At 39.8% G+C, this 16,595-nt stretch overlaps 1 protein-coding gene across 4 annotated transcripts in view; it reads right to left on the bottom strand.

Annotated features, from left to right (window-relative positions):
- The window catches only part of sgip1a (SH3GL interacting endocytic adaptor 1a), a 75,555-nt gene that overhangs the window by 17,727 nt on the left and 41,233 nt on the right, over positions 1-16,595 (bottom strand). For 2 of the 4 annotated variants that reach the window (XM_035413744.1, XM_035413747.1), the window contains exons 4-13: positions 12,019-12,082; positions 10,198-10,222; positions 9,849-9,869; positions 9,606-9,668; positions 9,176-9,233; positions 8,638-8,819; positions 5,109-5,120; positions 3,248-3,259; positions 1,317-1,341; positions 999-1,074 (exon numbers count right to left, since the gene is read on the bottom strand). In XM_035413744.1, the coding sequence (XP_035269635.1) occupies positions 999-1,074; positions 1,317-1,341; positions 3,248-3,259; positions 5,109-5,120; positions 8,638-8,819; positions 9,176-9,233; positions 9,606-9,668; positions 9,849-9,869; positions 10,198-10,222; positions 12,019-12,082 (538 nt within the window). The remainder of the gene's footprint in view (positions 1-998; positions 1,075-1,316; positions 1,342-3,247; positions 3,260-5,108; positions 5,121-8,637; positions 8,820-9,175; positions 9,234-9,605; positions 9,669-9,848; positions 9,870-10,197; positions 10,223-12,018; positions 12,083-16,595) is intronic. The other 2 variants (XM_035413745.1, XM_035413746.1) reach the window with 2 other exon arrangements.

Here is a 16,595-nt window from a genome sequence, read left to right as displayed (position 1 = left end):
TATGGCTGAAATAACAGTGAACACAGCTCCCTCTAAACTGTTCAAAACTATTTCGCATGCCATAATGCAGCAGCCTCATCATCATCCATATTCATGAAGATTATTTTCAAGAAGGTTATTTTGTTGACAAGGTATCTCACCCAATTTAAATTTTCTTGAGGCTGCTTTGAAAATGGTCAGGTGCGAGATGACAAACAGAGCTTATCTACATATCCAGTTTTCAAGGGGATGAAGAACCTCCGAATTACAAAGGGCCACTTGCATTGGCTTACACTGGCTTTTTGTAGTGTATGAATTTTTCATATACAAATACGACCACTTTAAAGATTGACAAAATTCATGCACCCAAAATCGCATACTGGCATGCTATTTAGTAAATTTAGTAAGCCAATAGCATGTCAACACTTTTAGTATGTATGACACCATAGCATTAAAAAGTATTGGACAGATGTCATACTACATCCGGTGAAATATTGCAGTATGCAAACTGGACAGTATGCTGGCATGAGTATCCCACAATGCACTGCGATTGTTCACGATCCAAGCAACCAGATATCAACTAATAATGGCGGACGGCAATTGAAGCCAAAGCAGCAAAACAGTTGAACAATTTAAATGCAATTATTACTTTTCACAATGCTTAGCAGAAAATAGTTAAAACCAATGGTTAAATGTACAGTATGGTTTAAATCTTTTTATTTCTGTCTTCTTTACATAAAGTCACATAAAGTAACTGTAGTCATTTTCACAAATTAATGAAAGTGACGTATTTTTATGATTACACAATATGTCTGAAAAGCCATCGTATTTTTGACTCACATGCCCGAGATATTATACATACAGTATGTAGCACGTAGTATGTGGTTTTGGACACAGCCAATTTGTTTGATTGGGCCAAGACAATCTTGTTGATGTCAGAGCAGTTAGCTCATTAAAAGAGGTTGCACTGGAACATGGGTGGGCGGGGGAAATGTCTACAGCACGTCATGGGAGCTCACCTCGGGGGGTCTGGAGCAGGGCCTGGTGTGGGGGTTGCTGTGGGTGTGGAGCGTCTTGGCCTTGCAATCTCCTCACCTGTGAAAAAGTCACATTTCTTAATTCACTTCATTCGCATCAAGACACATACAATAACAATTGTAATTCATTAAATCTACACAAAACTTACAAAAACTAACACAAAAGTTTCAAGAGTAACAATGTATTCCATAATCACGATTTTGGTTCATTTGTAGTTAGAATTAGGTATTCATGGGTAGCCAGAAGTAAAAACAGCAAGTTTACAACACAACCTACAGTCATGCTTACTAGATACTTACTGGAAATATTTCTTTTCATCAGGCCCTGTAATTAAAGAATTAGACATATTTAACACAAATTAAAGAATATAAAGTCCTATATCTTGGATATTCAAAGTAAGTCAGTGTAAAGCAGAGATGCATGGTTCAGTAAGCCAAAAGTATGACCCTGGCAATGAATCAAAATATGGCTGGTTCAAACACATTGTATCAAAGTTCGGTCCTTGGGGCCCCCTGTGTATGCTTGTTTTCATTCCAACAACAGTTACAATCCCAGAATTTTTACAAACCGTTTGTTTTGCTTCATTAGGAGAATGTCATGTTTAGAGAGATTATTTATCCTCTTAGGCCACATTGTGTCAGAAATAGCCATGCATACCACAAAGAATAAAATTCCCATGTTCATATTATGTGTATTGTGTTATATTTCAAACTGTTTTAAACCGATCATATTAAAGACTGAGGTGAATCAACAGGCTCCTAATTGGGGCAGGTGTGGACACCTTGGGCCGGTATCACAAAGCAGGATTACTGAGTTAGCAAGATAACTGCACTGAGTCAAATCCAGAACACTTCTTCTTACATCAGTCCATGTTCCAGATTTAGGAGGGTTCTGGGTTTTACTCAGTCCAGTTATCCAACTAACTGAGTAATCCTGCTTTGTGATACAGGCCCCTAACCTCTAAAACTAACCATCTGGAAGACAATGAACTCAAAGCCAAAGCAAATGATAATGAGCCAAACCTGCATTGTGTTAATATGTTTAAGGAAAGAATTATGAAAGAAATTTAGCATGTGTTCAACAACATAATTAGGAGCCTATTTATTAACCTCAGTCTTCCATTTGATCAAAATAAACCTCTTTTAATGTAATAGTTTGCAAAATACCACAATAGGCACAGTATGAACAAGGGAATTTTATTCCTCATGGTATCCAGAGATACTTCAGGCATAATGTGGGTTAACTGAGTAAATAATCCCTCTAAACATGAAACGCGCTTAATTACTAAAAATTAACAGCTTGATAAAATTCAGAGTTTACAATTGTGGTAGGACTGAAAACCAGCATACACAGGGGGGCCTCAGGAGCGAGTTTGGGAACCACTGCTGTACTGCATAAAAGCCTGTACACTGCTTAAGTTCACATGATGAGGTACAACCAATGTTCTAGCTTTCAGCTGTGATTTGTGTATATACAAGAATATCAGCCACCCAGTCTGGAGAATGACTAATACCACCCCCATCTCTTACATACAGAAATCTTCCCCCGCATACATTTGACTGCTGCTGTTTTAATAAATCTATAACAATGGCAGTGTCAGCCAATCCAGTTCATTTACATCCACTGTACTGAACTGCAACCTGTGCAATACGAAAGGCAGAGGGAGAATTATTATGACAGAGGGACACAGAGAACTATAACTCCTACATGTAAATGAACATGAAACCCTACTGCAGCTGTGTCCCATCCACAGACACCGATTACCAATCCAGTGGAATCCAAACAGCAGCAGGTAATTTGGGCTAGAGAGACCCTGAGGTAGCATTAATGTTTAGCATCAGGCTGACGAACACCGACTCATCTTCTTCATTCAATCTCTGCAGAGTGGAGTACGATGCTCATTATTAATATCACAGGGTACCTGTTTTCCAATACAGAGATCAAAGAGTTGTGCTAGGCTAGATCTTCAATATGTGAAGCTGGGACAGACAGGCTTACTCAGTCAATTCCTGAGGGTATGGCCCAAGTGAGAGATCAAAAAACAAAACAGCCTCAAGCAGGACTTGAAAGGCAATGCTAAGGGGGATATTTGAGACTATGCTAATTAGAATTGACCCAGTCGCCTCTCCTTGATCTTTCACAACAGCCTTACCCTGTATGGCGCCGCTAACAAGCTAACAAGTTAGTCATTATTATTATTATGTTAGTCATTATCACAGCCACAACTTACCGGGCTACGTCTCTGTGACCAGCAAAAAGGAAGAGAGAAGAGACACCTGGTCAGAAAGTGACAAATCAGTAAACAGACTTTAAACTTCAGGCACACAGTCACCAATCCCAAAGTCCCACAGAGCTCCTCTAGGCCCAGAGCCACACCTCCCCACTGGAAAGAGAAACCGAAGAGTGAGGGGTGTTAGTGTGACGTGATAAAGTCTGTGGAAGGAAACACCTTAAAATTCTACAGCCCAGTGGCACATCCTAGGCCAAGATTAGGAGAAAGCCACAACTCCAGCTGGGAAAGAGAAGTCTACCACAATAACACAGGGGAACATGCTAGTGGGCACCATCAAGGGCCATATGGTATGTGAATATAGATCCCACCCCCATCGGCAATCAATGGCTGGACCACAGCACTGAACATTCAATAGTAAATGATAAACCTTCCATACAGTGTTGGCTTGAAGGAATAGGTTATGTCACACAGGCTAATGTATTTTTATTTTAGAAAAAAAATAATGTGGTTTTACAGTCTAGAATACTGATAAAAGTGAAGCTTTCTTCCACATAATCTGTGAGTCTGCTGCCGCCTTTGCCTCACCCAACGCCAGAGACACCGTCTCAGCCCAGCTCCTGCTGCTGTTCTTCTTTTTTTGTTTGTTTTTTAACTTTCCTTTGACTGTTCCTGAATCTGTTGCAGAGCAGCAGACCTTGTCCCGTTTTGAAAACCCATTTCCATATTAAACAAACAGCAAGTGACACATAGGTGATGTAACCACATCTGGCATTCCTCAGGAGCCTAATCTCTGTGGACAGGGTGTGTGTGACCGGAGGCCCTCCACATCGTAGCCACACACAACCCCAGTGACCAGCGACAGCTCCACTCCTCCTCTGGCCTCTCACAGTATCTACTCCAGTGGAGTCTGGCCAGAGCTCTCATGTATGACAGAGGCACATGGGTAATGTGAGGGTGGGAGAACATGTGACCGACACCCACTTATTAGGGAAGCATCACTACACTGCATTCTGGATGGTGAGTGCGCAAAGCCTTATCTGGTAAATCCACAGAGTGCTTTCTTACAGAAATGGCAGCAGTTAACTACTTCAATCTATTCTCATTGCAACAGACACACCAGGGGAAAGGTTTAATGTCTCTGTTACAAACTCTCTTCCAAGCTATTCGTAAAGCAACAGGAGAGCATTAGAAAAACCCAACTGTTTCTCTCGCAATTAAAAAAAGATTTGAGTTCTAAAGAAAGCTTTTCTCAGCGGAAATAAAATGAATAACAGCAAGCCCGCACACACACATAATTAAAATGTAATCTGTTGAGCGGCTGTGGAAACAGCAGTGGCTTTCATTTATAGAAGTGGAAGGCACATGAGTCTTGTGAAAGTGAGCAGTCTTACGCAGGGCAGAGGAGGCCTCATCTGCTCCCTACAGACTACACTTTGTGCTGCAGTTCTATGGGGAGCAGGCCAAACCGTCCTGCTGAACCAACATTAAAAAACACCTTTTTGACCATCTCTCATTTTCAAGAAAATATCTGATTACACCAAAAGCTTGGAGGGAATCACCAGTTCATGACCAAAATGACTGGCCTCACACTTCACAGGGGTAAGCAAGGTAACAGATCCTAGTGATCCAAAGGATGTGATCCAGTTCCATTCCCATTTGACTAAATGATTGCAGTCACTGTTATGTTCAGAGCAGTCCCCAAAGATCCCCAGAAGAAACAGTTCCCCAGCGATGCTCACCTTTCATTTTCTCAACGTAAAAGAGGAAAAAACATACTATGCACTGTAATGCGCACATGCAGACCTCTGCCATGCTACAGAGGTAAAATGTCAGTGCAGAGAAGAAAGAACAGGCTTACCGGACTACTCCTCTACAGAAGGCATTATTAGAGCGGGAGAGAGAAGGAATAGGTGCTATATTAGCGTAGTACACTGGGCTCACAGTCTAAGGGCGAATGCGATGGAATGAACAGGCAGTTTTGCAGTGTAGCTGCGACACTGAAAACAATTGTTTTCATCTTTTTGTAGCTCAAAAATGGCACTGACATGCCCAGCACAGCACAGAGGTAGTGGTAAGCACTCAAGACATGTATTATTAACCATCACTCTACAGATATGTAGAGTGATGGTTAAAGTCGCAGGTGGCCCATAGTATCCTCTGGCAACTTCCCTAACTTAATTAAGAAAAGCTCAGCTTTAACAGAAGATCTTACTGCAACAGGAACAGCTGGTGAGCATTTGGATTTCACTAAATGTAACGGCTTCAGCTATGGAAGTGACTACCAAGGTGTGATAATATAAATAGCACAGCTGAAGTACTTATTAAAATTCTTTGCAGTGCTTGAAGTGTCTGGAGCTAATCTGAGAATCAGAGTAGAAAATGGGGGTGTATGCTATGGAGGATGTCCAATGGAAACACTAGAATTAAAGGAAAGGGCTCACATTAATTCCAACCTTAAAAACTGACACAACGTAAAAAAACGGCAATTGATGGATGTGTTGTGATGGATGTGTTATGGGCATAATTAGTAAAAATTTTCCAACAGAGCAGAAAATATTGTCACTCAAATCTGCATCTGTTTTCATATTCAACTGTTGTGAGTGTTCTTAATATTCTTAAAAAGGCAGTAAACTCACTACGGTGCTAATGATGACATTTAATAAATAACTCTTAACAGATTGCAACAGCATGGAGAACACAGAACACCTTGAATATGCATTCTTTATTTCAATGAAAAATGACAAGAACATATGGTAGTGTTGAAATGAACCCCTCCATTCTGTAAACCAAAGAAGTGTCCTTGTGGTGCACCTATTCTCACTGGTCTGAGAATGTTTCTAGCCAGGTGTGGAACTATTGCTCATATTAATCAGGTGAATGAACAAGTCACTCAGGATAAGAGTGTATGCTTTTCCCCTCTTTTTCTTTCTAATTTAGAATACTCAATCATGCTCACAGGCTTTGCTTAGGCATACCTTTGATTAGTTAGGAAATGTTTTTCATAGCCTCTGCTTTGCATTCTCAACAACGATTCAACAGACAATTTAACACAGAGACAGCAAGCAAAAGGGGGGAGGAGAGGGAGGGAGGGAGGGAGGGAGGGAGGGAGAGAGAGAGAGAGAGAGAGAGAGAGAGAGAGAGAGAGAGAGAGTGAAACAGGGAGAGTGCAAAGGCTCTGTTGTTCCATTTAGAAGCCTGTTAACCTTTCACCTGCTCCCATTCTTCTGAACAGATTTCATAGTCAATCCATCACCGTGGTTACCATTTGTAAGGACATGTTGCCTTGGAGTAGGACAGACATGTGACTAATGTATAATTCATGAACAAAACACCAGAAGTTACAACACTTGACAATATCGGGTTTTTTTCTAAATGGATAGGGTAATTGCCACAGAGAAGGTAATCTGAGCAAAACACCAATCTCTCATTGAGGGTTTCAGGGCTAATGATAATGCAGCTATCAATACAGACCGGAAGACATATTTATGATGTTAAATCCCCATATAATATAGCCTGAAGCTTTCAGGCCTATCCATTCTCAAGTGCTTCCTGATTAATTACTATAAAACACAGTATCATCCCCTTCATCATTAAGCCATAACCTAGTTTTTAATTATTAAAAACAGGAGACTGTCTCACCGCAAAGAAAATTCTGTGTGTCTCAGGAAAGGTTAAATTCCACTTAACATTCAAAATTCAGATTTAAGATAGATTTCCAGCACTATACCACAATATCCATAACTAAAAATAACTTTCATGAGTGACTGAATTCAAACTAGTGCACTACAGTAAAGATAAACATATTCACTGTGCTCAAGATAATTATTTAAGGTCAGTAAATAATTAATGTTACTGGCCTGTAAGTTGTGTGGGTGGCTCGTGCAAATGCTCTGCTTTTCTTAGCTTAACTTGTTTATTCACCATTAATAATTTATAGGTGCCTGGTGAAACAATAGACAAGAGAAACTGTGGTGGATAGTAAAAGCTGTGGTCATTGCAGGGATTGGGCAGTTCCAGCTACGGCACAAACAGGGATTGGCCAACGTCAGCTGTGGTAACAGCAGGGACCATACAGTGTCAGTGGTTATCAAAGCAGGGCGTAGGCACAGCAGTAACAAAATAAACTTCCAGCAGGTGGCTCTAACTTATGAAAATGTACCAAATTTGGTTCCTGGCTATGTGAGCTTTAGGCGAGTGGTTGATTTCTGAAATACTTTTTCATACAAAGCATCCAAATTAAACTGAATGCAATCTGAGATGGTACTGTAATTACCACAATTCTGGCTCTTTAGGTAGAGGGTCACAACAACATTAAGTTCCTAGAGTCCTTTGTGAAGTTATCGCCAGTAACGGCTAGGTAGCTTGCTGTACAATAGATATAATGCCAGTGTCACATAAACAACTTTGCAAACTACTATGGAGACCCAATATGTAGCAAACATATGGCAAGATAAACATTTTGTTTTACTGTCTGTGTATAAAATGTACTCTGAGACAGCACAACACGGGGGCCACTGGGACATGCATTCAGTCAATCAAAGAACTCTCCCGCAGAACTCTCCAATATGGCTGCCATTCTCCATGGGGATGGAAGGGCTGCAGGTGTGTAAGTAGGACAGGCCGGAGATGCACATTAATGGTGCACATTAATACACTGAAACACAGACGATGCTGGGCTTGTGTAGACACAACTTTCCTCTGGGGAGGCTGGGTCACATGTTCAGACGCACAGCTTCGCATGTAGGCCATGTGGGCCTGCTTCCATAGGTGTGTAACATGTCTCAGTAAGAAGCTGCCCAAGACTTTGCTCTCCCTCTCCCTTTTTCTCTCTGCATTTACATGATTCTCTACACATCCCCCTCATTGAAATTGACTACTTTTTAAACACAGGCTATTTATTTTTATTTGCTCTGGCCATCATGCTGAATTGATCATGCCAAGCAGGTGGGTTGAGTTAGGCGCTCCTTTAAAATGGAGAAGCATGTAACCCAAAGCAGTTCAACGGCATTCTTCCAGACCAGCACATCCACTCCACTGCCCCGTTTGCTCCATCATTTAAAATGGCTGAGCACACTGAGAGTGCCTAATAATGCAGTAAACGGCCAACTGCTCATTTCTGCAAAAAGAAATATACTAAATCCATTCATTCTTTGAAGAGAAAAATGAATGTGAGGTTCTGCCTAGATCTCCCAAGGGTCACTTGTTACGTAGATGTGCCATACAATGTCATGGCAACAGACAGATGGCAAGTCACAGGATCGTAATGATGAATCAAGCAACAACATAATGGGTATAAATAAGCACAAGAATGCAACATTTTTGAGCACAAAACAGCCCAAAAACACCAGGTAAAAGAGGGTGGCATACTGACACAAGGGAGGACTCACCAGTGGAGAGGGAGACAGTGCTATGTTGCCTATGGAAGCTTTTAGTTCATCTACTGTAGGTTCCGTACAGTTTGAGTTGTCTGCAGGTAAAGGTTTGATCTTGATCTTGAACCTCTTCCGATGGTCCTCCTCTTCCTCTGACTCACTGGATGAAAAAAAGTGAGTCTTGGTTTTTTGGACGGGTGGATCTTGGTTAAAGAAAATTATGGTTCCTTTTTAGTCAAACCTAAATTTTAGGGCCGGCTCACTGCAGCCCACGCAGTTGCCTCATTCTGGGTGGATCATATTCAAGTAGGCATTCCTGAATACCACAAACTTCTCCCACCCTACCCTGAGACTGACTGTTTATTGGCTCCATAGATTCCTGAGGAGGCCTCAGCTTGTAACCAGCGTAGGACAAGGGGTAAGGCAATGCAGGCCTCTGTGACTGCTGAATAGGTGAGTGGGGTTACTAAAATGCCTGAAAATGGAAAATGAGTAAATCTATTTTTTATGAATGTGTATATGGTTAGACTTTGATGGAGCATAAAAAGGATATCTCCTTCATCTTCCTCTGGTCTAATGCTGTATCCTTCTTCGTCCAGCTCGGGGGAGTTCTGAAAGAGTTGGAGGAACAACAATATAACGCAAATTGATTCATGCACTCTGCCTGCTGCACTTGCATGGAAATGAAATAATGCCCATTTAAATGAAACCAGTCGAGAAGCAAACGATACTTTGTTATCAAATCTAAAGTGCTTAAAATTAATTTCCAGTCCAAGTTTAAAAGAAACCTGAAGTTCAAAACAATTTGCTTACTGTTTTCAGTACAGTGCTATACAAGTGGTATGAATAAGAGTATGGGGTTTCAACACAATTAATTAAATAAATGTAAAGGCAGTTTTGTAAATACACATTACCAGGCATAACATAAGCAAGAACACACAGTAATAGAGATGTATATGTGGTGTAAAGGAGAAAACACTTACATATCGTTCCCAGTCAATCTCTCCATAGAACCCATTTGGTGCCCCATTAGTCTTCTTCTGTGACTAAGCAGAAATAGTAATAATTTTAATCAAACTGAGCAGGAGACAACCGCGAAAAATTATATGCACTTACTAGGGGCTGTTTAGGACTAAATCAGGCTAAAGAATGAAGGGAAGCCTACAGGTCTGTGCTAATACTGCTTTACATGCCATCTACTGATTGATTTCAAATCATTTTAATACCGATTCAGTCTCTTGAGGTTCCTGGGAGGTGAAGGGCCATGACACAGAAGATGAAAACATAATGTGGTTAGCCGTCCATGAACACAGAGAGCCAAATCATTTTCATGAAGACATCATCTCATTTGAAAAATGTGCCATTTGATTTCATCCAATAAAATAAAAAATATAAAGTTGGACATACGAAAAATAGATTTAAAACAATTTAAAAGCTTTAAAAAATTGCAAAAACACCATAAACTCACAGTTTATCAATCTAGAACGTTAAAGATTGTGAGGCCCACAAACACAAAATGGACAGCCTGACTAACACCCACTGTACTGTACAGTAACACTCTTTTGTGACACTTACACTCCCATCTCTGTCTGGAGATCCCCTGAAACACAGAGAGACGCAGAATCAGGATCATTAGAGTCCACTTCAGATTGCAGCTCTTTTCAGACACAGGTGTCCTCCTGAGAAGCGGAGCTGACAGGAGCACCTGCGCCTGCAGAACTGCACTGAATCTCATCATTCCCACAGCAACCGGCCACTACTCATCCATCAACGTGATCCTGCTCACACACTGGGCTGGAGAATGTACCACAGTTATTAGCAGTGACCATGTGATGTGCCATTACAAGGCTGTGGAAAAGACACCCTCTGTCTGTTGAATCATATAGAAAAACAGTCATTGCCCTATTACCAGCAAAACCAATGTTTGGCCATTTGTACTGAATCATTATTGAGTTTGTTCCTACAAAAAAGAAGAGGAAAGCAATAACCTTGAGACTGCTATTGAGGTTTGTTAAGACATTTTTTATCAAGTTTGTTCAATGCTTCATGCAGATAAATCCATTGTCTTTAGGGAGAACAGCTATCTTAGCCCAGATTATTTATAGCCAATAAAACGTCAAGAACAAGTGTTTGTGTAATGGGTGTCTATAAATTCAGAGCAAAATAAAGTAAAATATCGAGTGTAAATTCTCAACTCATGAAAGGCATATGTGTAAATACACATACAGATGGGTGACAAATTAAAGTAAAACCCAATGAAGTGTCTTTGTAAGGTGTTGGGCCAACACAAGCTGCCAGAACAGCTTCAATGTCCCTGGGCATATATTCTGCAAGTCTACTGGAGGGATGGAGTGGACCCAAACAATGCCAGGAAAATGCCTCCCACAGCATAACAGAGTCACCGGACCCCCTCACTGTAGGGGTCAAGTATTCAGGCCTGTACTATTCTCTTGGTGTACGCCACACACGCACTCACCCAGGGTGAAGGATGACTCATCTGACCATACCATTTTTTTCCACATTTCTGTAGACCAGTGCCTATGGTTTTTCCATTGAACTCTCAAAAGTACATTCGTCTTTGTAATGAGGGGTTTATGCACTGCAACCCTACTATAATATTCCTCTCTAGGTAGTTGTTGACAGACTGTTCTGGCTGACACAGTCTGATCACATCCTGCATTGACATTCTCAGTCACCTGAGGAAGAGTTGCTCTTCTGTTTTTCCTTATATATTGCACGAATGCACGAGCATCATGGTCACCGAACGTGCACTTTTGACCACAATTTCCGACCCTATTTACCAATGTCCTGCCCATACATCTTAAAGGTCTTGTGGACAGATGAGACCAAGATTCACTTGTATCAGAGAGATGGCAAGCGCAAAGTGTGGAGGCCAAAAGGAACTGCCCAAGCACCCCTGTCACCTGTGAACTACGGTGGTGGGGGTGTTATGATTAGGGTTTGGGCATGTATTGCTGCCACAGATACTGGTTCACTTGTCTTCATTGATGATGTCACTGGTGACAGCGGTAGCAGAATTAATTTTAAAGAGTACAGAAGCATTTGCTGAAGATCAAGAAAATACTAAAATTTTCAAAGCCATTCATTATTCATTCACCCAATTTGAATCGAATTGAACATGTATTTCATATGCTGAAGAGAAAACTTAAAGCAAATCACCCCCAAAACAAGCAGGAGCTGAAGAAGGTTGCAGTACAGGCCTGCCAAAGAATCACCAGAGAGTTTTATTGGAAAGGTCCTAGGAGTGATTGCAGTTTTAATTTACTCATGTTGAGCATTCTAGTTAGAGCCTGACATCCATAAAATTCCAGATTCAGACACAATTTCAGCATGTCGCACAGTAGCCATCCTCCCAGTACATTTCCATTAACTTACGTAGAATCAGTGTCCTTCTCTTTCTTCCGTATCCCAAAGGCCTTCCTTGTACGCTTTTTCAATCCTAGAAGAATAAATGAGAGGAAACGCATCATTCACGCATCATTCAGAATTCATCATTCTTTGAGACCCCAGGGCCATCCACATCCCCGTGAAAATGCAGCAAAGCAACATGCATCAGTAACAACCGCAGACCCCAGGGACATACACATCCATGTAAAAATGCAGAAAAACAACATTATTCAGTAAAACCCTGCCTGCAGCTCTGTAAGAGATGAAAATCCAGGCAGAGTGAACCAGTGTATTGAGTCCAAGATTAAATATAGGATAAACGTCCCTATTAAGCCCACCAAATCCGCTTTTCAGACATTTTTCATGTATACTGCCCCAATTTAAGTGAGAACATTTTAGTTATAATGAAAGTCTAATCTCTCATTTGAAGTGTCAATAATTCATTTATACCAATTTCTAATGTTTTTATTGTTTAATTTGTCAAAATATGTCAAAAGTCTGGCATGGGCTTAATGGGTACCTAACGTACCCTTTAAGCCCATGGGTGTTCCAAATAAGCCCACTTCATGATTTGTTGATAAATAAATATATATTTAAAAAATCCTAACAATACAAACTTGTTCTATTCAAATCTGTAATCTCTTAGCTCTCAATAGCTATTTTCATTTTGTCTCCACTCCTATCCTATGGCCGGTAAATGGCATTTGAAATAGGCATGACCAGGCTTTTTGCTGTGTTGTCAACACAGAAAAAGTTAAACTTACAACATGTCGTCTTTGGAATGTAGCCAAAAAAATATTTACGAACAAAATCAAAACTATAGTGGAATTTACTCTTCAATACTTCATCTTTCAATATGTGTTGTCATTTTGTCTGTATCTCTATCCTATGGTGTGCTGTTGGCATTTGAAATTGGCCAAAATTTCTGGTTCAGTCAGCTGGTTGAAAGTGCAGGTGTTTTTATGAAGATTTCTGAAGACCGACTGACTGAATGAAAAACAATTTCAAGTTCAATACTAATGTTCTAAGGATAGCAAATGAGTCAATTTCAGGATTTACAATTAAACAATACATTTTTCAATGTTAAACAGATTTAGGATAGTAGTTTGAAAACATTGTAAAAACACATTTTAGAACCATTCAGTTCATTGTGGAGTAACATTAAAACACAGTTCATTATGAGGAGACATCAGTCATAACATATTGAATCTCATGTATCATTAGCCTATAACTTAAACAAAATAAACAAGAAAGATGTCAACATTTCTGCAATTTCTACTTTCTCCTAGACTAAACGTAGGCCTATGCTCTTTGAGGTGATTGTATCGTTTTAGTAAGGCTATCATTTGCTCCATGCTCCATCTTAGTAGTGTAACATAACAGGTTATAGGGTGGTCTAAGCTTTATTTTATTTGTTTGCTTCAATCTTTAGCCCACGTTGTGGTTGTCTTTGTCTTACGCTAGCAAGTCGTTCATGGCTTTCATCTTATTTTTGTAGATTTTCAATGACTTCATGATTGCGCAAATAGAATGGTCCAGGTCCCTACAGCCCTGCTTTGCGGAGGACGAACTTGCGCTTCTATCATGCGTGGGCATGAACTGTAGTTCTTTCGTGTTTTAGTCATCTTAAACTAAAACTCATCTGAAAAGTAAAGATTAAAAAATTATTGCTAATGTTAAGATAGAACACAGGCCTATCCAGAATGAATTGACGTATGCAATATCACTGATATTTAAATATGGGTATTAATTATCTGAATTATGGAGCTGATTCATCAGGTGAGGTCAAAATTAGGGAGGAAAATGGTTCAGAGGTCAAAAGGGAGAAAATCCCCATTGAAACACAGTAAAGTGGGCTTAATGGGAACAGGTGGGCTTAAAGGGAACATCAGTGAATTTATGGTTAAAGACAGAATATTTTATTCTACTCACATGACATTAAAAAAACAACTGTATGAAATAAATCTATATATGGTGCACTAACATAATATGAAAAGTATAAATTGATCATGTAGAGAAGTAATTAGCTATACTCATTTACATCCACCTCAGACAGTGTGATTTTTTTGCTAGAGTCCCCTTTAAGCCCACCAGGTAAAAATGTTAATTAAAAAATAAATAAAGATAAACATACACATTTATTGTCTATTTAACAGTATAATAATATAAACTGCATATAAAAATATAAACTATACATGCTTATCATGCTTTATGTCATTGCAATGAACCATACTATGTAGCTACTGTATTGATGCAGCATGTGGTCTGTTTGCTAGTGTGCTAAAACTCATATTTTGATTTCAAAAGACACAATATTTCTAATTCAGGTAATATTCTAACATATGTCTCATTCAAAACACTAATCACTTAAATTTTGATAACAAGTGAGTACTTTCCAAAAACAGGAGTAGAAATATACAAAAAATGTTATTTTCTGAGGGTACCAAAATCACCTAAGTTTTTTTGCAACTTCTTCTGGGATCAGCAGGCACACGCCACACATATGCTTTGATAACTCAACATCGACAAATGTGATTGACTTACAATAAAAAGTGTCATTTACGTAACAAGCAGCTTCATTTGAAAAAACATCACACAGCAAAAAATGATGATGTAGTTTTTTTTGATTTGACTCAGAAGTTGCAAGTGGGCTTATATGGTACGTGGGCTTAATAGGGACGTTTACCCTACTGCATGCCTTTGGTGCTGTAATGTGTTATGAAGTAACAGATAACGCAATAAACACAAACTAATGTCACATTTGAAAAGGTCCAAAGGGGCCCATGAATTAAGTGGCATTACTTTGACGAATAACACAGAGAGGTAACAGATGGCATCAAAATAAACAGATAGGTAAGTTTTGAGTAAGAGTGAATAGAAAAGAATATTGATAACTCTGAAATATTTTAATTTGATCTATGCTGAACATTAAATCGTCCCTGACATAAATATAAACATAAATGTCCCACTTCTGTTTAGTATCTGTTAATATTAAAAAGTGCAGAAAACAGTGGTCGTACTGGCATATGGACAATGCATACCTCAGACTTTCCTGTTAAACACAAGTCAGGCTTGGTTACCCTTGATCTCAGAATTTCTGGCTTGGTTTGTCAGTGACAATCACCAATTTGCCTCACAAAAACAGGAGTAGGCAATGAGGAGAGGCTGGAGAAACATGCTGCTTAAGCCCACAGTGCAAGGCTACAGCACGACAGGACCCTGAACGGGCAGCACCTGGTGCGACGCCACACCCGACTGAAGCGAAAACAATAAATCAATCTGGAACAGGAACGAGGTGCGCTCAGTCCTCACAAAATACTTCAGGAGGTGGTGACACTCAAGAAGGAACCCCTATAATGCTCTGACATGCTGTTAGTCAGACTGAAAGTGCTTGCAGTGTGATCTGAAGCAGGGGCAGCACTTTACATCCAGTGCTACATGAAACAGGGCCAGAGCAGGAAGAGAGAGGGGAGAGAGGAAAGGGATAGAGCGAGAGGAGAGAGAGACAGGAGAGAAGATGGAGAGAAGAGATAGGAGACAGGATGGACAGAAGAGGAAAGAGGAGAAAGGGGAGATGGAAGAGAGAAGAAGAGAGGAGAGACAAAAGAGGGAAGAAGGAGAACAGCAGGAATGCACCATGGCTATCTTTACCAGGGTCATTCTTCCGCAACCATGCACTCTTTCACCTTCTCATTAATAAGGCCGTATCAGACTACAAAGGAGAGACCATCTCTTAACTATGCCATGAATGAAAGTACCCCGGGGTATTCAACCTAATTGAAGAATATGATAGAAAAGTCCTTGCATTTACTTTACGATGGTAAGTGCTTGATCGGTTTGCATTTGAGGAAAAGACATTAGACATAATTATGCTTGGCCAAGGTCATAATCATCAACATTATAACAAACAAAGCCCATGCATGCAACAACAAAATAAGGATGGTGCTATACTCATGAAGTCAGTCTAAATCAAATGATCTGATACGGAATTGAAACATATTTAAATCCATTTAAATTTAAATCCCTTATGAATGGCAACAGAAGTGCTAACATAATTAGTGGCTGTTCTTAAAGGCAGCATAATCTCATTCAGAACATGAGCTACAGGAACGTCAACCAATAAGAGCTCAGGAACACTGCTTCAGCCCATAGGATGAAGAAGAAGAAGGAAACAAGATATCAAATACAGTATTCAGGAAAGCAGAGGACAGATAGAATGCATTTACATCACGCCCATCTGCCTTGGCAATACAATGCCATTCCTGTTTCTCGCTTCATTCTATTTCTTCATCCAAGTGACTAATGGCAGCAAACGGAAGACAGTAGCATGACTGCCAACAGCACACAAACATAGCTGACATGAGAAATATTATATTTCTGCTTTTATTCTACCACAAATAATTACTATTCATATCAATTACTTTATTTGCTTGTCTATGAAAATAGAGCTATCCCAGTCCAAATTATTCTTGCACAAACACTATATACATTTAACAAAAATCAAAAACTAATTTAGGAGCATTCCAAGTACATGAAATGGAAACAGAAATGTCTCAATTAAATGC

Source organism: Anguilla anguilla, chromosome 4 (assembly GCF_013347855.1).
Source record: "Anguilla anguilla isolate fAngAng1 chromosome 4, fAngAng1.pri, whole genome shotgun sequence".
In the NCBI taxonomy this organism is placed as follows: Eukaryota; Metazoa; Chordata; class Actinopteri; order Anguilliformes; family Anguillidae; genus Anguilla; species Anguilla anguilla.
This window is presented reverse-complemented; position numbering and strand designations above follow the sequence as displayed.